This window comes from Pelodiscus sinensis, chromosome 23 (assembly GCF_049634645.1).
Source record: "Pelodiscus sinensis isolate JC-2024 chromosome 23, ASM4963464v1, whole genome shotgun sequence".
Lineage (NCBI taxonomy): Eukaryota > Metazoa > Chordata > Testudines > Trionychidae > Pelodiscus > Pelodiscus sinensis.
In genome coordinates this window covers 12340878-12363281 of record NC_134733.1, presented here as the reverse complement: position 1 = coordinate 12363281, position 22404 = coordinate 12340878, and the positions used below count along the sequence as shown (strand labels likewise).

Sequence of the window (22404 nt, the reverse complement as noted above, 5' to 3'; positions counted from 1 at the left end):
CGCTAAGCTGCTAATGCGCATGTACGAGATACGGTCACCTCAGTTCCCTCTCTGCCACTGGCAGCGTCAGTCGGAACCCGCAGTGCGCTCTGCAGATTTCTCCTCAGAAAGACAGCTAGTCTTTTTTCTATACTTAGCCTTTTCATTGTATTTTTATTATATCTTTACTATCCTTTAAAAAAAAAAAAATCGAGTGACTCCCTCAGATATGGAGACAGGTATGGGCTCCGCAGCCCATGCTTCCCCTCAGGGGACTCCTCTCCTATACCGAGGAGTTTCTTTTCCCTCAGCTTCAGCTCCAGCCCCCTCACATAAGGCTGAGAGAGATTTTTTTCTCTTAATCTTTTTTGCATCATTCTCCCAAGTGGGGGCTCTGTTTTAAATGCTGTTTTCTCCTCACGGGCTGTCAATCACACTGCCAGACTAGCACACTCAGTGCATACATTATCTGGACAATTACAGCACAGTTTTACTGCCATCAGCCAAAATTTGGCAGCTGGGGTCAGGAGAGCCAGAGGGTTTTCAGCTGATCTCCCTCAAATGCTCTCTCAGACCAGCGTCGGGCCCTGGTTACCCCGCTTTCCCGCTATTACTAACACCAATGTCAGTGTTGAATAAGGCAGTTCCCCCTGCCGCAGCTGCGAGCTCTGCTTCTTCTAAACTGAAGAGAGCGCATGTAGCAGCAAATAGGGAATCCCCCTCACATAAGAAAGGGCGATCCCTGAATCCTAAGCCAGCCCCGTCCCCTGCTGGGACTCCGGATAAGCGCTTACTGGGGCAGTGTTCATCCACAGTGCCCTGAGGTCTAAGGATCTGGCCAGTGTGCCTAAACATGCTGACAAGCCCAAGCCTGTCACGGCTGAACAGCATAGGGTTACAATAGCATCATCAGTCCTACTGACACCAAGCAGTGCTGTACACAAGGGCAGCACAGGGACGAGAGCACTGTTACCGCCCCCAGCACCTGAGCCATCCCCATTGCTTGCGAAGAAAGAGCATACACCAGCACAATATTCTTTACCACCCATATCTCCCTTTTGCCCTTATACATCCACAGACGATTCTATGATCTCTTCAGTGCCCGCGACACCTTTGTTTGGCACTGATTCCTCCCCCCATTCAGGGAGTTTTCCATGTTTCCATACCTCTGTTATCTGGTGAGGAGGATCAAGCTTCTATCATGACCTCAACTCCTCTCAGACACTCTACGCTGAGGCCAAATTCCCTCACTCATAACCTCACTCACACTGGCAACCTGTGCATTGGCTACCACCACCTATGCCAATGCCCCCTATATGGCCCCCGGGCACCTTACAGGGCTCAGCAGCAACAGCATCACCATGTTGCTCAGCTTCGCTCCAGGCCTACATCCACTGTGTCCCTTGAGGCCTCAAGGGACCAGACAGACTTGGATCAGCCACTAAGTGATGAGGAATCCAGTTACTTCCTCTCATGCACTTACACAGATATCTCCTCCCTCCCCAGGGGTACGCACTCATGCCTCCGCAAGCCCTATCAGGGACAATTTCCAGGCTTTCCAAGATCTTTTCAAGAGGGTAGCTGAGGTTCTTGAGGTCTTGTTAACCACACTGCTAGAGACCCAGCATAAACTTACGAGCATCCTCCATACCTCTCCTTCCACGAGGCTCACTCTCCCCATGGTCCCCGCTTTCATGGACCCAGCCAAGCAACTTTGGCAAACACCTGCTACCATTCACCCAGTGGGCAAGAAGGCAGATAGGAAATATTACGTGGCTGCTTTGGGTGCTGAGTTTTTATTCTCACATCCCTACCCTAACTCCATAGCAATTAAGGCAGTGCATCAGAGGAGCAAGCAAAACATTGCCAAATCCATCTCTCCTGATAAGGAGTGGAAATGTCTAGACAAAATGGGCAGACGGTCATAGTCCTCAGTGATACGTAGCTGTAGAGAGGCAAATTACACTGCGATGCTGGCAAAATACACTCCTCGCCTATTTGAGCAAATTGCAGATTTTATTCAATTCCTCCCAGAGGAAAAAATAGAACAAATGAGAGCCTCCTCATAGCCAAAACAGCCCTCCAAGCTGCTTTGGACTCAGCTAACAGTTTCACGAGCGCTTGACATCTCTGTGGTGATGAAAGGCGCCTCCTGGCTCCACCTCTTTGCTTTCCCAAGGGAGGTCCAGACGAAGGTGGAAGACTTTCTGTTTAAGGTCCCAAAGCTCTTTGCTGATGGCACAGATGATTCTTTACATTCCCTGAAAGACTCCAGGGCCACACTTAAAATGCTGGGCATCCAGGCTCCTGCACCAAAACACAAACAAAACAAACCTTACGTTCAGATATACAGACCGTCCGTCCCTCTTTGGTCATTCTCAAAGACAATATGACCCTAGAAAGCGCCAATGTCAAGGGGGAAGGTGACAGCCAGCCGATCAACCCCACTCCATCTCAGTCTCTAACTCTAGGCAAACATTTTGAAGGTCTGGTCAAGAGCAATCAGATTCGTATTCCCTCACCCAAGCGTCCTGTTATCCAACCACAGATTAGCACCGTTTTACCATCAGTGGTGCCTCATTACTCCAGACAAATGGGTTCTGGATGTGATAAAGTTCGGGTACTGCATCCCCTTCCTATCTCCTCCCAAAACCCAACCACTCACCCTATCCCTCTTCAGGGACCCATCTCACGAGACTGTTCTATGTCAAGAGATCGACCACTTGCTCCATATCAGTGCAGTGGAAAAAGTTCCACAACCATATCAAAACCCTGGCTTCTACTCCTGATATTTTCTCAGAGAAGAAGTCAGGGGGCTGAAGACCCATTCTCGATCTCAGAGCTCTCAACAGATACGTCCTGTACCAACGCTTCAAGATGATTACCCTCTCCACCACCACACCCTCCCTCAACAAAGATGGCTGGACATGATGACCTTCTGAGGTCTTTTCCAGCTCTATGGTTCTATGATTCTATGACTGGCTGGCATCTCTCAACCTCCAAGACACCTACTTCCATGTGCCCATACACCTTGCGCAAAACTAGAGCTGCCACACCTCGGCCTGGCCCTCCCTGTCAGCCAGGGAGAGAGCCAGGGCTGCCTACCACCAGAGAGAGGGGAGGTTGGCGAGCGTACCCAGCAGAGAACACAGCCCCCTGGTATCTTTTGTGAAGTTCTTCCTGGTAGGGAGGCTTTAAGTATTGTTCCTCCTTCAAGGCAGTAATACCCATTAATGCAGGGCAAACCAGATGCCTTTTTGTCTCCCCAGCAAATGCTCTACATATAAATCCTTCTCTAAAAGGGGTTGGAAGGTGAGAGGCATGCCATAACCTTTCTTCGTTGGGCTGCTCCATGCAGCCTGCTTCTGATCTGGGCAGAGGTGTCGCTTAGTTTAGAAGGGCCCCTGTAAATTATAAATTCACTGTCTTCCAGACCCCATCCTTGCAAACTGACCCAGATGTAAGTTCAGACAAAAAAATCAGATCTTTGGAGAAAAGGGAGCATTGCTCCTCCCGGGCAAATCCCCATTGGGAGTGCCCAATAAAAAGAGGTCCATTCCTGCTCTAAGGAGACTCTATAGCCTGAGATGGGTACTACTGATATTCTGAGGTTGCACAGTACTGGACTTCAAGCATCATCTCAATTTTTTAGAATTTGAGAGACTGATTTCTGTATTCCCTCAAGGGACATTAAATTTCTAAGAAAGGTACGAGACAAACAGTTCTAGGGATATTTTGAGTGAAATATACTCCCTAGTATATGGGAGAGATCTGGAAAGGCAAGTCTAAGCTGTGCTTTTTCAACTCCACCAGGGAATCCAACGTAGGATTACAGTTACCATTATCCATGAGAGAGGCAGTGAATTGCACTGGAAAGATGTGCGAGAGTTGGTTGTTGGTGAGTATCTCATGGTTGTTCCTTCCATCATCATGAATTATTGAATAGAAGTGGGGTAGTGTCACCTAATAAAAGGGATTCAGAGAAAAAACTCTTGGTTTGAGGCTGCCTGTTAGAGTTCTAGATCTTAAACATCCAGTATAAGAAAAATGCCATTTGGTAATCAGAATTCTTTCTGAGAGTCTTTCAGGTTAGGCTTAATTGGTACTGCATTTCATTTATCTGCAGGTCGTATCCGAAATAAAGCAGAGGTAGATGAAGCTGCTGTGGATGCCATTCTGTCTTTGAATATAATCTCTGCAAAGTATCTGAAATCTTCTCATAGCTCCAACAGGTAGGCAGATGTAAAGTGCGTTTAGGGCTATTTGTAGTCAGTGTGTCTGGGGAGGCTAGAAATGTTCATACTTTATGGAATTCTAAACTTACAGATACAATTAATGACTGAACTGTGAATGTTTAACATTTCCCATCTTGTTAGACCTTCAGATAGTCTAGTGCCCAACATGAATGACCTTTTGATGCTCCAGTTACATTGCTCCTCTCCATTGATATGAACTATGAAGGGAGGAAGAAATAATCATGAGCAGGGCTTGACGATCGCGGTGAAAACCACTTGTCAGGCCCACACCACACATGTGCGAGACCCGCACTGCGCATGCGCAGACCGCCGGTGAACAGAGCGACCGGCTGAAATCTTCTCGCCATGGGCGAGTAGATAAGCGTATTTGTCGAGCCCTGATAATGAGGAAGCGTAAAGGAGCATCAGCATTACACCTGGGAACTGAAAAACTGAAATTAAAACACAGCATAAAAATAAAAGGACAACCCCATGGGTGAAACAGGCAGGCATGCACACCTCTACGTTACATTTGGAACAAGCATACAGTGATTTAACAAAGACTATTGAGTTAAAACATTACTCCTGCTCTCAAACTCAGCTTTAGTCTGTGCTTTTCAGGGTGAGGGAAGCCAGTGTATGCATATGTTACAAATTGGTTCCTTTAATGTACTTGTATATTGTGAAGTCAGAGCAGCCTTTTAAGCAATGTTCCATTGGCACTTTGGTGACCTTCAATATTGATTATGTCTACTGGGGATCTAACTCTCCCCAACAGTTGCTTTGAGTGTTACTTCTCGGGGAAAGAGGTATCCTCACCAAGTGAATACTCTTCATTGTGGAATGGGGCAGTTTTCCAAGGAGGCTTTGTGAGCAGAAGTTGTCTGGGGGTGCAATTAATGAGATTTCATGAAGTTGTATAGTCCTGTGCAGCAGTGTGTGCAGTGAAGGGCTGTGAAGCAGAATTCTGCATCATTGGCTGAACCCCTCCCCTCCAGGACATCTGCAAAGTCACTAAATCTTCCTCTGGTTTCTATCAACTGAAAAATCAGGAGGAAAACACAGATCTGTCTGAAAAATAAGATTCTGCATCAGATTATAGGGCATGGGGTACATGATATGCAACTTGCCTGTCTTCAGTTTTCAATAGTCTAGCTGGACAAAGTAATTCCAGAATGACTCCTGACTTTGTCTCATCACCAATAGCGTCTGGTACTATCCCTTAGTGTCAGTAAATGAGTACTGAATGTTTATAACTATGGTATTTTTGTTATTACCTCCTAATGTCTCATGTCTTGCAAGATGAAAATAAAACTCTTAAATTTAGCTTTTTCTGGGGGAGAAAGGGAGAGTAAACACCTTCTATAAGGGAGAAGGGAAGTGGGGAGAAAAAATTATGACTTGCATGGAGATTTTGTCCCTTGTCTTGTGGAAAATCAGAAGGGTATTCTGGAACAGAAAAATTTCTCTCTGTTGGCTGACATTCCTGCTAGTCTTCACCTTTCCTCTGTAACGTCACTTGGTAGTCAGCCTAGGTGTGGTGTTGTGTTTCTTAAAAACAGACAGCAGTCAGCATGACTATGAATGTGTGGCCTTGGAATGCTTTAGACATGCAGCAGTCAATCAAAAGGAACAGAGCTTCAGTTCTGGAGAGGTGGAGAAGCACATTACAATCATGTAATAGCCTCTGATGGAAGGATACATGAAACCCAGTTGATAGTTCTTGTTTATACATTTTAATGTGATTTAATGTTTAGCATCTTAACATTGATCTATAAGCATAACTGTACTAGGAAGTAGGGTTGTAAAATCCTGGTTAACTAGTTAATCAATTAACCATGGTGGGCATGGGACTGCTTCAGCCCACCAGTTAATCGTAGCCAGTAAGGATCATGCTTACGAGTTAACCATTCACATCCATATTAGGAGGGAATATTGGTGCTTTCTTATGATCGTACTGGATTTGCAGTAGGATGATCACATCATCCCCTTGCTTCTTAATTCCAAATCAGTTGTGATTTCTCTAAAAATCTCTGGAAAACTTCTTAGCAGTGTAATGGGGATGAGTGAAGGCTCTAGTAGCATTTGTGTATAGTTGGGGAGCAAATGGGGACCAGTGCAGCTGTCAGGAGTATGTTTGCTCATTGTCTGCAGACTTGTTTTCTGGTTGCTGTTCTTTGTTTGCTTGTTCTTCTCCTTTATCTGTTGCTTTTCTATTCTGTCTTTTGCTGCACTAACAAAAGCTCTTTCTATGTTTTTACAGGCTCTTTCTTGATAAGGATATGCCTAGGTATTTTCTGTTTGCTTCCTTTTGCACATAAAGGTTCTTGTGGAATAGAATGCTTTATGTTTCACTTGTGTTGCTGCCTTTTCCCTTCTAGCTATTAGTGGTTTAGTCAGCAAACCTCTTGACTCTTCAAGTAGTGGTATATTTTCTCCTCCCTTGTTTGCTGGGAATTTGTCCTTATGTGTTCACGTATTTAACAGTAGGAAGACAAATTTCCTTCATTGTTCAACAGAAACAGCTTACGCTGGTCCTTGCTTTACCCTTTCAAAAGTGTAAACAGAACATAACTCCCCGTTCCCCTTCTCCTCCTTTGTCCTACACCAGATAATCGTGGCCAGCAGTTAAACTATCTCTGACTATTTGTAACATATTTACCACATTGGAAGTCCCAGGACCAGGACAAAATGAAAAGGTTACTGGTTTATTGCCATCAGGTGATGGTTTGGCTTTAGATTTTTAATTTATTGCATCCCAAAATCATAATTGTAATGGCTATTAATTGGCCTTCCTAGGAGCTAAGATGCCAACAACTGAAAGGGTACATGAACTTCTGAGAAGTGCTTCTCTACTTCATGGCCAAGGCATGCTGGCTGAGTAGTGTGGGGGAACTTGCACTGCTGCTGCCTATATTCTACCTGTTTTTTAAACAAAGAAGCACCTAACACTAAAGTTCATTTTAAAATAGAACCTAAGTAAGCGTTGGATTCCTATCTTGGCTCCTACTTTCTTCTTTGCTTTGCCTTGTTCTGTTCTTCCCCTTGATCCCAGGTATCACTTGTAACCTACTCTGTGTTGAAAGCACAAGAGGTTTGCTTAGTTGAGATTTTTGTTTGTCTCTTGACTTGTTTTAGCAAGGTCTGGTTTGAATGAGAGGCTTACATGTATTCATCTCCCCATGAGAACAAATGCAGTAGTGGCTATTAATCTCACTTGGGGATTGCACTGACTTGTTCACCCACATTTTCTCACTTTGCAATGATCACTCCTGTCTCAATGGGTTTTAATAAAGCTGTGAGAAGTGGTCCTATTGAACGGCACAGAAAGTAAAGCGTGCATGAGAGTTTTAGTGCACTTGCCGTCCGTCTCTGGAGACTTACATTTGTGTTCTCAGCCCGAGGAATTGGTGAACTCCGTCACGTCCCAGTTTTTTACTCCCATAACAAATCTTGCATGCACTTGATAGTCCATATTCAGAAGTGGTGCTTGACTCACGTGGAAGAAGGGGCATTGCAGTTGCTGATTGAGTGGCACTTTGTGAATGAAGTTCATGCAGCACTTGCCTGCACTGTGCCCTCTTCCATTAATGCTACATCTGTCAGTCATGAACATTCACCTTTGCTAGACTGAGGTACCCGGGGTCTCTGTTACAGTGTTACAAATCTCAACTGGGGCAAGGCACTGATTGACCATAGCACTGATTACTGCACATTGTTTGACTGCATTAATGTGGATTGCACATTTGGCACCAAAACTTTTTAGATCTCATATGAACCAAGCAGCAGCTCCATGCCAAGCTGAATGCAGTAATGGCCATGTGGCACTTTCAGGTGACAAGACAAGAATTAGAGCAGCAGAATATGGGTAAGGGATCAGTCTGAATTTTCTCTGTCAGACTGTCCAGAGCAGCATGTCCTTTGGCTCAGAAGAGTAGCAGTTCTGCTTTTTGTAACTAATGGGTAAAAGATTCCATCAAAACCGGGATGGAAAAAAGATTAAAATGCAGGGTTCAATTAACACAATTCTCTAAAGGATTAGAAAGCAAGCTGCTTTCTGTCCCTGATCTTTTGTCCTGGTTTTAAAGTGAGGCCCACTTACATAGTAGTGTCACTCAGATCTTCACTTCTCTAGCATTCTGCCCCTGCTTTGGCATGGGGCTCTTCTGTGGCACTGTCTTGCTGGCAGGCGAAGCAGCAATATTTCTCTAAAGATAGAACGTAATGGTGTTTAGCACCACTGACTTGGATTGGCTGATTGTATCATCCTCATGGGCTACTGAGTCACCTTTATGAACTCTGTTAATCTATGTCATACATCTAGGGCAGGGTGGGCAATCATTTTTGCAGGGGGGCCACTTCATGAGTTTTGCTACCTGGTCATGGGCCAGCTCCCCCCCCCCCCCCGAAGGGGGCAGGGCTGGAGCGGAAAGGCCAGGGCCTAGCCTCCCTCCAGAGTTTCCTGGGGGTGGAGGCTTTGACTTAAACACAGAAAAGGGCGCTCAGCTCCTGGGGACCACATCACAGTTACTGGGGGATTGCTGTGGCTATTTAAAGAACTCGGAGCTCTAGCCCCTGTCAGAGTAGTGCCGCGACTGGGAGCCAGGAGCCATTTAAATAGGATTCTGCTGCCTGAGCCACCATCTGGAAATTTGGTGGCATGGGCAGCAGGATATAAATAGAAAATTGGCCAGATGCAGTCTGTGAGCTGGATCTAAGTGTTAGGTGGGTTGGATCTGGCCCCCGGGATGTATCTTGCCCAGCCCTGATCTAGGGAGAGGGAGGATTTCTGGGATGCTAGTTTTAAGACTGGCATTCCTGTGTCTGCCCTGTCTGCTCTCAAGCTGTTTCTCATCCTGCCATTTGTTTGTTTTTCTTTTTGTTCTCTCTCTAGACTTTGTCTCTAGTTTCTTTTCTTATCTTTCTGGAGTAGTTCTGGGTACTAGCACAGGAGTTCTATACAGGTAGAGCTGGCTTACAGAATGGAACTACTAAGTTCATAACGTGTATACCTTTCCTTGCAGACCAGAGTCACAGTTTGGTAATGGGTGTCAATCCTAGTCCATTCTCAGCTACTGATTTGGGCTGAGGAGGGGATCAGGAAAGTGAAATTACAAAAGAGGCCTTTGCAACAGGGGATTTTGAAAGGCTACTGAGTCCACAGCTGCCTTTCTCTCTGCACACCCAGTTGAAAAAGGCTTTCTTCTTTCAGCCTGTAATTGGTCTGTAAAGCTTCACATGAGAGAGAGAGAGAGGCTCAAGTGAGCATGAGAATAGTCTGGGAATAAACATTTGTTTCTCCTTATAGGCTTATGGGAGAAGAACTCCTTCAAGATTTAGACCTGTTTCTGGGTTATTCTGATCACCTGAAGAAGTTATTGTGTTATATTAGTGCTACTGGCTTCTCTCCTCTGTGTTGTCTGGAAATGGGTGACAGGAGAGGGATCATGTGAAGATTACCTGTTGCGTTCCCTCCCTCTGGGGCATCTGGTATTGGCCACTGTCAGCAGACAGGATACCGGGATAGATGGACAATTAGTCGGACCCAGTATGGCTGTTCTTATGTTTGGTTTGAGAGTCTGATTTGCACTGTGGTGGGTACTTATACACCAGCCCCAAAGCATACTTCAAACTAAGGACAATGGTTATAGAAAGAATCCTTCCCTGTATCTTGGAGTCATAGACACTTAGAAAGAATTGAATCCATTTTTAAACTCTGTCCTCTCCACCCAACTCCCGCTTGGTCTTATGGTTCTTTTCTTTCGTTTCTCAATTCAACACCTTCCTCTGGGCCTTAAGCAGAATCTTTATCTTATAACAGGCCAGAACACATTCAACAGATTAATTTAGATGTAGTGTCTTGGACACATTGAAGCTGGTGATTAAGGAAGCCCTGGAGCTGTGTTCAAATGTTAGTGAAGATGGGGCTTTCCTACAGGTGTTCACTGGCTAACCAGCCCTGTTTAATAAAGAACGCATCATAAGGTGGAGTCCAGGAAGAGACACTTGACACTCATTTGTAGTGGAGACCGAGATGCTTTTACTATTAAGCTTTTGTTGTACTTGCTACAGGACTTTCTATCGTTTTGAGGCTGTTTGGGATAGCTCCTTGCATAACTCCCTCCTCCTCAATCGAGTGACACCCTACAGAGAGAAGATCTATATGACCTTGTCTGCATATCTGGAGGTGAGCATTATATGCCCCACTACTTGTGTTCAGGGAGCCGACAGACTTTCTGGGACCCTGGGCAAGGTTTGGTCGGGGTTCTCTGCACTTCTAAAGTGGGGTAGGGCCTTGGGCAGAAGGGGCAGCGATTGGGTCTGCCAGCCCTCAGCATGGCCAGGAGTTGTGACATGCTGTGGCCCTTTCCCCTGGCCCCAGACAGCCCTCGGAGCGGTCCGGAGCATGCTGTGTAGAGTAGTGCTCCAGCGGCAGTTTAAAGGGCCTGGGGCTCTGGCCATGGCCATTCCTGTGAACCCCAGGGCAATTCCTCCCCTCACCCTATTGACAGGCCTGGTGCTTAATACGATGTGCTCACTGCCAGAGGATGCAGATTGAAATCTAGCTAGCAGTATGTTTTTAAAAAACCCTAATGAGTATGGCTCTATTTAATTTGCGATACTGCCCAAATTTAGAATCCCACCGTATTAGGCTTTCCATTGCAGTGATGTCAGCTGGGTGGCTGACTGGGAGTGGGTTTTCCAAATGACTGCAAATAATAAAGGTCCATTATTAGTTTTGTGATTTTTTTTTTTCCTTATCTTGTCTGCAACCTAGCGCAATTATTTCAGTCATTCCGCAATTCAAGTAGGGTCTTACTGAAGAGTGAACAATGTCACTATGAAGACAGTGAAAATGAATGCTGTGGTATGTATAGATCATCATCATTTGCTTTGTGTCTGACAGCCGTTTGTTTCTTTGTTTTAGCTTGACCACTGCATCCAACCAGCTGTGATTACTAAGGATGTCTGTATGGTCTTCTACTCACGAGATGCCAAGATTTCACCACCACGCTCGCTGCGCAGTCTCTTTGGCAGTGGCTACTCTAAATCCCCGGACTCGTAAGTTTAATAGGCAACTTCAGGTGCTTTTTTTTTTTTTTAAAGCAGCAGAGTGTATTTCTTCTAGTATATGTTATTATAGGTGTTCCACCATAGGATGTGCATGTGCTTGTGTGCTTTCAACTGGAGATTGTAAAGTGGTTCCATAGAGTGGCCAGCTTTTAATTCAGGAAATCAAGACACTAATCCCCAGAACCTCTCCCACCTCCTGCTCCGCCTCTTCCTTTGGGACCTCACTCACTGCTCTCTCCACTATCCTGCCCTCTGAGCAGGGCTGTAGGGTAGAGGGGTGACTGGGGCAAATGGAGAAAGAGAAAGCCAGGCTCCAGTGGTGAGTAACTGGGCCAAGATGAGGGGGAGAGAGCTGCCCTCCGGGAAGGATGGGGAATCTGATGGTACTTCTCCCCACCTGAACTGTTGCTGAGTGCTCGGCTGCTGCTTCAGGCTCCAACAGCAACTGCTGCTCTTCCTGCCCCTCCCCATGATGGATGCCAGACTGAGTCGAGACAGCACTGTTGATCAAACACTGTCCAGGGTCCCTTTTAGATTGGACATTCTGGTAGAAAACCAGACACCTGGCAGTCTTGGGTCCATGTCGGCGCACACAGCAGCACCTGAAGCTCTCCTATGAAGGTATATAGGGAAGTGTGACCTTGCCCCTGCTCAGTTCCTTCTCAACTGCCTGCTGCTTGAGATGGAGCATTTGGAGACAATATTTTACAGCTTCCCACCTTTTTCATATATAGTGAAATTTCTTATTTAGTTACTTTGTTTTTCTCAATTTAAATCTATTTTTATGTAGTTTCAGCACCATTGCGCTTTCGGGTGGGTTTGGCCCACTGGATTGTGCCTAAGACTCTAGGGTTTAAGCCTTGCCCAACCTGCCAAAAAATTTTTCCTAAAGGTGACAAGCACTGTGACACGTACTGGAGATAGTATTCACTCTGGTCTTGTATTCACTCTGTTTACATTGTTGTGTTGTATGTGATTCTATTATTGTGCTGTGCGCGCGCACGCATGTGCACCTCAGTTCCCTGGGCACTGTAACACTATCTGGATGAGGAGGGAGAGCTGGGCATGACTCACTGTGGAAGTATGAACTTAAAAAACAATCCCTTCCTCCCTTCCTTGGTAATGGTGGCCCGGCTGGGGCTCCGCACTCTCCCACCCCACCCATGGGGGCACAAGGTAGGGGCATGAAGGTAGAGGGAGCATGTGCACTGCCAACAGCCATTCCCCCTTTTCATACTGCAGTAACAGCCATGCTTACTGAAGGGCCGCCTTACTCTGAGGAGTGTTGGGGGTGGGGGACAAAGGAGTGTTGGGTGAGGGTGTGGGCATGGCCTGTAGGAGTCAGAGGTCAAAGGGCATGGGGCCAAAGGGTGTTAGGCACTGGGGAGCAAGGGACTGAGATGGGGCTAGGCAGTCAGGTAACATTGTATTTCTTCTTCAAAAGTGTCCCTGTGGGTGCTCCACCTTCAGGTGCACCAGCGACACTTTGCCCACTAGTCAGAGATTCTTAGTAACAGTGCCCCCCAACTGGCCGTGCACGCAGTGCTCAGGTGCGAGACGCCTGGAATGTGTAATGCGCATGCGCGGCCAGCCAGCTCCTCAGTTCTTCTCTGACTGCCATCGGCTTCAGTTGCAGCTCAGCAGTACCCCTCACATACTCATCTCTCTTTATTTAGATTATTTTTTTTAATCCCTTTCAACTATTTTTGTTGTTGATATTATTCAGCTTTTTTCTTAAAAAAAAAAAAATTCTGTGAGGCAGCGTTTTTTGCTGTGTCCCATGGCTCCGCTTTGATAGCGGCTGCTTAGTTTCTGCCTATATTACTCAGGACATGCCTAGGTTTAAAATGTGTTTGGACTGCTGTGTTTAGCAGACCGCTGTTCTCTGTGTCTCCACTGCCTGGGTCACAATCATGATACAGAGCACTGTCAGCATTGCAGGAAATTGACTAAGTGCACAAACAGAGCCAGACAGCTTCAGCTGTGCATTTTATTACAAATGGAGAAAGCATTGAAACCTCCCTTGGACTCTTCCCCAAACTCGCTTCTCAGGTATAGTCCACCAAGGGCAGAGGCAGGTGAAAGGGCTATTTCTGCTACAAGTCCATACACCAAAGGAAAAAATCTCTCTCAGCGAGACCTCACACTTACTCGGGGTCTACATCCTGATGAGGAAATTCACAAACGCAAAGCCTGATACTGCTGCCTTTACACTGTCAAGGAGTTTCAGGGGGTAGCCGAGTTAGTCTGTTACAGGGGAAAAAACAAAAAACAAAACAAAAAAAAAAACAGCACGCACATGGTCTGGTAGCACTTTATAGACTAACAAAACATATAGATGGTATCATGAGCTTTTGTGGGCACAGCCCACTCCTTCAGATGACCGGAGTTATGATTAGAGGATGAGGAAACTCAAAATAAATAGGGGAAGGGGAGGAGGGGGAAAGAAAGATGTTCTGTCGCCCACCCCCTATCTCTATGCATAAAGTATCAGGAGAAAGGGTATTAAACCTGAGTAGATAAAGATCAAAGTCAGTGGATGGATAAGGCCGGAAGGATACTATTCAGAAAGTAGTTTCACCGCCCCATATCTTGATTAAGTCCACTCTCTGCCAGACCTCATCCTCCCAGCCTGCACTCACTAGACAGGTCTGAACTTTCCAAAGACAAAGATGACATGGATGTCACAGGGGTGGAGCAATCTTCCCGCTCCCCCCTACCTACATATTCTTCTCCATCCTCGTCAGTAGACGCAATTATGCCCCCATTGCTCATGGATTCAGGGGACTATTTCAACGCCTTTCAAGACCTGTTTAAGAGGGTAACCAACAAACTGGAAATATCCCTCTCCACTCCTCCTGACACACAACACAAGCTAACTCATATTCTTCATGCCTCGGCACAAACTAGGCTCTTAATACCCATGAATAAGGCATTGATGGATCCAGCTAAGCTTCTCTGGAAGACCCTGGTGACATTCCCACCTACATCAAAGAGACTTGATTGGAAATACTATGTCACCTCAAAGAGTGTGGAATTTCTCTTGACTCACTCCTCTCCAAACTGTCTAGTGGTATGGGGGGCTTCTGATTGAAGTGGTAAGGGGCGCTGTATCAGGCGCCCCCCATAGGTTGCCGCCCAAGGGCGGGGCTGCGCAGGCACTGCATGCCCGGGGGCAGAGCCACGCATGTGTCGCACGCCCTGTACATGTCCATCAGGTGCCGCCCGCACGCTGCCCAGGGCGTAAGAATGGCTCGGGCCAGCCCTGATTCCACAGATACAGCTTCTAGATCTCTGGCATCTTCAGTGGTGATGAGGCACATGGCTTGGCTCCAACTGTCAGAGCACATTCGAGGACCTCCCATTCGAGACATCCCGACTCTTTGCAGACATCACGAATACAACTCGTGAAAGATTTCCCAAGTCACACTCCACACACTTCGCATCCAGCCTCCTGCCAGTAGAAGAAAGCAGAATAGACAATTGACATCTAGGTACAAACTGACACCTTTCAACCACACTAGACGATACAACAGATGACATTCAAGACAACTCAGATGTAGACAATCATTGAAGCAACCCGTCGCCCAACAAGCTCCAGCATGTCAGTCATTTTGAAGTCTTGGTCGAGGGTCAGACAGTCCCGATACATCCAGGGCCAGCAATCCAAACCTTCTACCACCTTGGGCTCCAGACTAGCAGCATTCTGTCCTGCCTGGCGATCCATTATGACCAAGAAGTGGTTTCCGAGATCATCAGCATGTGTTACATAATCGCCTTTACCTCCACCCCACCCATCCACAACCACCATTCCCATCCCTCTTCAGGGATCCTTCTCACAAGGCTGTGCTCGTAGAAGAGGCACAACATCTCCTGCATAGGAGGTGCCCTTCGAGTGCAGTTTTTATTCTCACTACTTCCTCATAACCAAGAAATCAGGGGGTTGGAGACTTATACTAGATGTCAGTCGGTACATGCGTTATCGGTGCCTCAAAATGGTGACCCTTGCCACAGACATACCCACCCTCGAGAAAGGAGATTGGCTGTCCACCCTCAAACTTCAGGATGCTTACTTCCACATTGCAATAACTCGTCCCACAGACACTTCCTCAGATTTACAGTAGCGAACCAACATTTCCAGTACAGAGTCCTACCTTTCAGCCTATCTCCTGCCCCAAGGGTATTCTCAAGGTGCTAGCAGTGGTAGCCGCTCACCTCAGAACAACCATTTTTCCCTACCTTGACGATTGCCTCATAAAGGGCCTGTCACCTTACCCATATGCAGCAGGCAGTGTCATTTACCAGGGAATTTTTTGACAGACTTGGGCTATGCATAAACCTGGCAAAGTGTGTCTTGCTGCCAATGCAGACACTGGACTTCATAGGGGCACATCTGGACTGCAAAACAGCCATAGCCTCACTTCCACAACACAGGTTCACAGCAATTCATGATTTGATGCAACTGGCACAGTTCAGCCCCAGTATAACTGCCAGGCAGTGCCTGTGACTTCTCAGCCACATGGCAGCCGCCGCCACCATGGTGCCTTTTTCATGCCTGCGTATGAGACTGATGGAGACCTGGCTCAGGACAGTGTACAGGCCACATGTACACCTGTGAACAAGTCTCTCAACATGCCATGCAGCATAAAAACTTCTCTTACCTGGTGGACACAAGACCAGAATGTATGCAGAGAGGTCCGCTTTCAACGGAACCCCTAATGCTTACAATTACCACAGACTCCTTACTAACAGGTAAGGGGGGCTCATTTGCAGGACCAGGTTGTCCAACTGAGGTGGACACAAGATGAGCAATGCAAACACATCAACTTGGTCAAGCTCAGAACAGTCCGGTATGCATGCTAGCACTTCTCCCAGATAATATGCAACAATACAGTCCGCAATCTGACGGACATGACAATGCACTACATCAACAAACAGGGTGGTGTCCATTCTCGCTAGCTCTCTCGGGAAGCAGTACAGTTATAGGATTGATGCATCCCTCGCCACATTCATCTCATAGCCATATATATCCCAGGCAGAGACAATACGTTAGCAGACTATCTCAGCAGAATCTTCTCCCTCAATCATGAGTGGGAGGTCAACACATTGACCATCAATCATCTGTTCTGCAGATGGAGGTTCCTTATGGTGGACCTTTTTTGCCACACACACAAACTCACGGTGCCCTCACTGTTGCTCCAGAGCGGGATTGGGCCCCAGCTCTCTGGGGCATGCGTTCAACATCAAATGGGATGCGCCTCTATCATCTGCAGTTCTGCCACTTCCTCTTATACAGAGGGTGATTCTCAAAATAAAACTGGACAGAGCCAAAGTGATAGTGCCGTGGTGGCCAGACCTGGTATCCAGCCCTTCTACAGATGGCCAGCCTTACCTCACATTGCTTCCCTCCCTGTTTTGTCACTGCTCACATACCAGAACAGGAAGATTCACCACCCTGCCATAGAGTATCTTCACCTGCACATGTGGCTCCGTGCTGGCTAACCACGACGTAGATCCAGTGTCCTCTAGAAATTCACACTATTCTCATGAACAGCCATAGGCCTTCAACGAGGAAAACGTGTACTGAAAAGTGGCAGCGTTTCACCAGTTCGTGCTCCACTAGACACTGCACCCCCATCAGACTGGAATCCCACTGATATTTACCTACTTATTACATACACCTTCACAATGCAGGTCTATCATTTAGCTCCATCAGGGTCTCCCTTGCACCCATATCTGCATTCCATGGCCCATACAGGACCACTCGGTTTTCACTCATTCAACAGTTTAAGAAATTTCTACAAGGCCTGCACAATACATTCCCACCAACGAAAGAACCAGTCCCAACATGGGACCGTAATCTTGTGCTCAAGGCACTAATGGGCAAACAGTTTGAACCTCTAGCTACGTGCTCCCTTCTCCACCTAGCTATGAAAGTGGCCTTCCTCGTGCTTATTGCTGCTGCACGAAGGGTGGGAGAGTTGGGTGCGCTTATGACCGACCCGCCCTCTATGGTTTTCCACAAGGACAAGGTGGTCCTGACCCATCCTAAATTCCTTCCCAAAGTACTTACCACATTCCATTGAAATGAACCAGTTTATTTACCTGTCTTCTTCCCCAAACCTCATACTGATGTCCAGGAAAGAGTTCTCCATACCCTCGATGTCCGCAGGGCAGTGACCTTTATTTGCAACAAACGCACTCGTTCCACAAAACGCCTCGCTTGTTTGTCTTCTCCATGGAGAGATCTCAGGCACTACCAATCTCTAAACAGAGACTGTCCAAGTGGATCTCAGACTGCATAAAACTGGCTTGTGCCATTTTCAACAAACAGCCTCCTTCGGCCGTAAGTGCCCATTCCATAAGGGCAATGGCTGAGTCCACAGCCTTCCTCCACAGTATCTCCACAGATGAGATCTGCAGAGCAGCCACACGGGCTTCTGCTCACACTTTCACTCGTCACTGCGCCATCCAATTGTATGCAGACACTCACACTCGATTTGGCCACTTAGTACTTTCAGTAGCCGAAACAAGCCTTCCAAAGGTCCCACCTCCTAACACTGATACTGAATGCATTGTTTGTTCCAGACAGTTCACTGCCCCCCACTCCAGACTTTTTCCTAGACCTTCTGAGCCTTTGAGGAGCTCGAGCCTTTAAAAAGGGACCATCCCCTTCTTACAATCTATATCTCCCTCTAAGACCGTTTTGACATCTTAGTTGAGGGCATTGAGACCATCTATGTGTTTAGTTAGTCTTTAAGATGCTGCTAGACTATTCGGTTTTTATGTTTTTCCAAAAAAAGTGTGTAAATGTAAAATAATGGTTAAAATCATACTTTGCTTTAAAGGCCCAGTTTGAAAGTCCCACCTACATTCAAACTAAACACGTAGATGGTATCATGAGCTTTCGATTGGACACTTGCAATGAGAGCAAACAGTCCCTCATCCCTGAGGGTCCACTAACTGTAAAAGCATTCTTGCTACTGCTGTGGTTATGCAAAGAACATCTTGACTCCAGTCTGAAGAGCATCCCTTTTGAACTCCTCTCTCCGTACCTGAAAGATTCAAGGACAATGCTATGCTCACTGGGAATTTGTGCTGGCAATGAAAAGATGCTTTAGCACATCTCAGAATGCATTGTTTGTTCCAGACAATGCACTGCCCCCCACTCCAGACTTTTTCCTAGACCTTCTGAGCCTTTGAGGAGCTCAAACCTTTAAAAAGGGACCATCCCCTTCTTACAATCTACACCTCCCTTTAAGACCGTTTTGACACCTTAGTTGAGGGCACTGAGACCTTTTGCTGTACAACTCTACTATCTTGCTCTGCTTTTTGGAGACAGACTATCCCACTTCTTGTCCTTGGGAGCAGTCAAACTGGTTCCAGGGAGGAAACTAGCTTACATACACTAGATGTCAGGAGGGTATTTGGCTTCATCCTTGATTAGGACTAAAACTTTCAATGTCTCTCCCAGCCTATTTGTATCTTTTAAGGAACAAACAAAGGAACAGCCCATTTCTATGCTGAGACAGTCTCTGGTTGCATATTAATATGCTATGATTCTGCCAGGGTACAATTACCTCAGTGACAGCACACTCCATTAGGGCTCACTCAACATCTATAGCCCTCTGAAGGATGTATGCATTGCAGAAATCTGTCAGACTGCAACTTGGTCCTTCATCTGTGTGTTTGCCAGGCATTGTGCTGTCTTTATCTGGTTCCAGAGCTGATGCATTGTTTGATGACAGAGTCCTCTGAACTGTCTTAGACCTTCTTCCTCAGCACCCACAATAAAGTTATTGTTTGGGAGTCTCCTACAGCGGAGCACCTGCAAGGACATATACTCAAAATATAAGAGGTTTCTCACCTGTACAGTAACTTGAGTTCTTAGAGGGGTTTTGCCCTTATGAGTGGTCCAGCTCCTGTTGTCCTCCCTACTGTTGTGGAGTCTCCGGCTTTGCAGTTAAGAAGGTACTGAATGGTATTGTCCGCACTTCCCTATACATGCTGATAGGAAAGCATTAGGAGCTGCTCTCTGCAGGTGTGGACCCTTGAACACTGTTTTACGGTCTCCAGTCAAGAGCACAAGTCTGTACAGTGGAGCCGTTACTGTACAGCTAAGTAACATCTCCTTTTTCATATACAGACTGAAAGGGAGAATGCAGCTTGGTATTTTGTGAGGCATCATTGAAAGCCTGCTTAGCGGCAGTTCCTAGCTCAATTGGAGGGCATTAAATACTCCTCCTTTATTAGGTTTCCTTCAATACAAACCAAACTGACTGTCCATCAGATTAGCCTCTACAACCAATTTTGGAAAGATAGTTGGATGTCTTAATGGAGGGGAAATATATTTTCCAGCTGGCTTGTGGAGAACATTGGTTATAAACTGTAATTTGCTTAATCAACAGCTTCCTAAGTATAATGGGCTAGAAACAGGGAAGGACAGGAGACAGCGAAAGTACTATCTCTGGGAAGCTGGCAGCCTGGCTGGTTCATCTGCCAGGCTTACAGTGGACAAGAGTCTCTGCTTTTCAGTTACAAGTTTATTTCTATTTTGAAAGCAAAGGATCCTCTGAATCTTAAAGATGTAAATCTTTTCAGAGACAACGTGCTTTAGCTTGATTTATTTCTTGAGATATAACTAGTTTCCTCTCTGGGTGTTTTTGTAACAGCAATCGAGTAACTGGAATCTATGAGCTGAGTTTATGCAAAATGGCAGACACAGGAAGCCCAGGTAAGCAGGAGCCACATGTTCATTCAAATATAGGTGTATGTATGAGTTCATAAGAGTGGGTTATGGCAGATGGCAAACTGCAGAGAATTGATCTGTGTGGACAAGAGGGAATAAATTGCTCCTCTGTGGTGCAGATATGCTTTCATAGCTCAGGAGCAAACAGCACTATCTTGTGGAAACCTTAAACCACCTCTTCTCTGATTTTTAGATCTATATTCAGGGAACTGTCCATCTCTGCATCCTTAAATTCAGACATTTTAAACTCCCTTACGCTTTATCTCTAAGTGTCATAAGAAATTGAGCAATGTAGTTGAATCACAGTACAAGTCCTATGGAGCTGCTTATCTCTACAGGAGTCCTGTCATCCTGTCTGTAGGATGTCACACAGAGACTTGACTCTGTTTATCCATATCCCTGAATGCTGGGAATACCCTCATCTCTCCAGGCTCCATCTGTTGTTCAGACACTTCGAGCTCTGCTCAGTTGGCTTCTGTGAGAAATGGAGTGAATTTTTTTTTAACACTAATGATAGAAATGCCCAAGATAATCCTAACCAAAAGGAAGAAGAAAGCTGTAAGGACACTTCCATTGGGAATTAATATGGTGTAAAAACAGCCTGACTGCATTGGTTCTCCTGTAAATTGGGGCCAAATATGTAGACAGCACAGATGACCTAGTTGAATGAGGACAGCTCCAGTTAAGAGGCAGTGTGTCAAGTTCCAGGAAAGAAAGGCACCTTAGATAACTCCTTCAAATTAGTGAAGTTGAGACTTGGGGAAGCATGTCATGGAGTGAGGGGAAATTTTCCATGATTTTTTTTCCTTCTACCCTTTACTAAGGATTGAATTTCAGAGCTTGCAAATACCTGATTCAGGCTAAATGGTTGTCAATGATTGTCTGGCATTGGGGGAAAATGCACTTAACTGTTTCTTTTGAATTGGACTGAACATGGTTCAGGCAATTATGAAGGTCAAGGAAAAAAAATATTGCTGATCTACAGCAGAGGCTGGAACTAAAATAATTCCATCCTCTTCCTCCAACCCCGGCCTGACGTGTGTGTGACTGAAGAAGGCATTGCTGCTGATGTAATCCTGATTATTTCACCTACTCTGAATTGAGTTGAGGGTGGGGGTTCCCTGCCAGTTACTGTACATTAAATCTTTTCCCATTCTGCTGTTCTTAAACTGGACTACTCTACTTGACTCCTCAGGAATGCAGAGGAGGAGGAGGAAAGTGCTGGATACTTCTGTGGCATATGTCCGTGGGGAAGAGAACCTGGCAGGCTGGAGGCCCCGTGGTGACAGCCTCATTCTAGAGCATCAGTGGGAACTGGAGAAGCTGGAACAGCTGCATGAGGTACACAAAGGGAAAAAGGGGGAAAGAGCACGACAAAACTACATCTTCCAGCAGCCTTTTATGCTGATTGTAACTTGCAAATTGGGAGGGCCTCACAAGGACATTTGTTGTTAGCATTTTCAGCAAGATTAAACCTTGGGTAGCGACCCCACTAGATGGGTACAGAGAAGCTGTTCATGCTGGTGAAAACAGCATCACCTCTCCATGCATTCAGCAAAAGCAGTGATTAACTCTTCGGTAGTCTTGCCAGTTATGTCTGTTCCTGGATCTCATGAGACTATGGGAGATATCCCGTTGAGTGAGAGGGGGATTCCTGTGCTCTTGACAATGAGTTAATATTGAATTCTGTTGATTCTCAGGTGGAAAAGACTCGGCATTTCTTGCTACTACTTGAGAAACTTGGCGACAGCATCCCCAAATCCTTGAGTGACTCACTGTCCCCCAGTCTGAGCAGTGGGACCCTCAGCACCTCGACCAGCATCTCCTCCCAAATTTCCACTACCACTTTTGAGAGTGCTGTCACACCCAGTGAAAGCAGCGGCTATGACTCTGCAGACATCGAGAGCCTGGTGGATAGGGAGAAAGAGCTTGCCACCAAGGTACTGGCTGCCCAGAGAACAGAACAGGTTCAGGTTGTGACACTCAAGATGCAGTAAAGATGTTATAACAAGAAACAGTTGAAATATCTAGGGCTTGATAACTCAGGGATCTACACAAGCTTTTCACCTACCTGACTTGGGAACTACAGGAAAGATGAGATAGAAATGACACACAGATCCAACTGGGGCAAATTACAAGGTGGGGGAAGAGGAACAATGAGCTGATCTGCTCTTGTTTTTTAGTTGGTACCTTTTTGGTTTTAATCATTAGATATATGAAATCCTTCTACTAGGGATGTGAAAAGTTAGCCAGTGGGAGCTGGAGCAGCTCCGTGCCCACCACAGTCAGGAAGCTGTTTCAGCCCTGTGGAGCCCATTGGACAGGGGAGCTCCAACCCAGCAAGAGGGGGGAAGGAGGGCACCACAG

At 46.2% G+C, this 22404-nt stretch overlaps 1 protein-coding gene across 20 annotated transcripts in view; it reads left to right on the top strand.

Moving 5' to 3' along the window:
* KIF1B (kinesin family member 1B) overlaps window positions 1–22404 on the top strand; it is a 175496-nt gene that overhangs the window by 143307 nt on the left and 9785 nt on the right. For all 20 annotated transcript variants that reach the window (XM_075906754.1, XM_075906755.1, XM_075906752.1 and 17 more), the window contains 7 exons: window positions 3793–3877; window positions 4106–4211; window positions 10287–10401; window positions 11143–11276; window positions 19961–20022; window positions 21233–21378; window positions 21738–21977. In XM_075906754.1, coding sequence (XP_075762869.1) covers window positions 3793–3877; window positions 4106–4211; window positions 10287–10401; window positions 11143–11276; window positions 19961–20022; window positions 21233–21378; window positions 21738–21977 — 888 coding nt within the window. The remainder of the gene's footprint in view (window positions 1–3792; window positions 3878–4105; window positions 4212–10286; window positions 10402–11142; window positions 11277–19960; window positions 20023–21232; window positions 21379–21737; window positions 21978–22404) is intronic.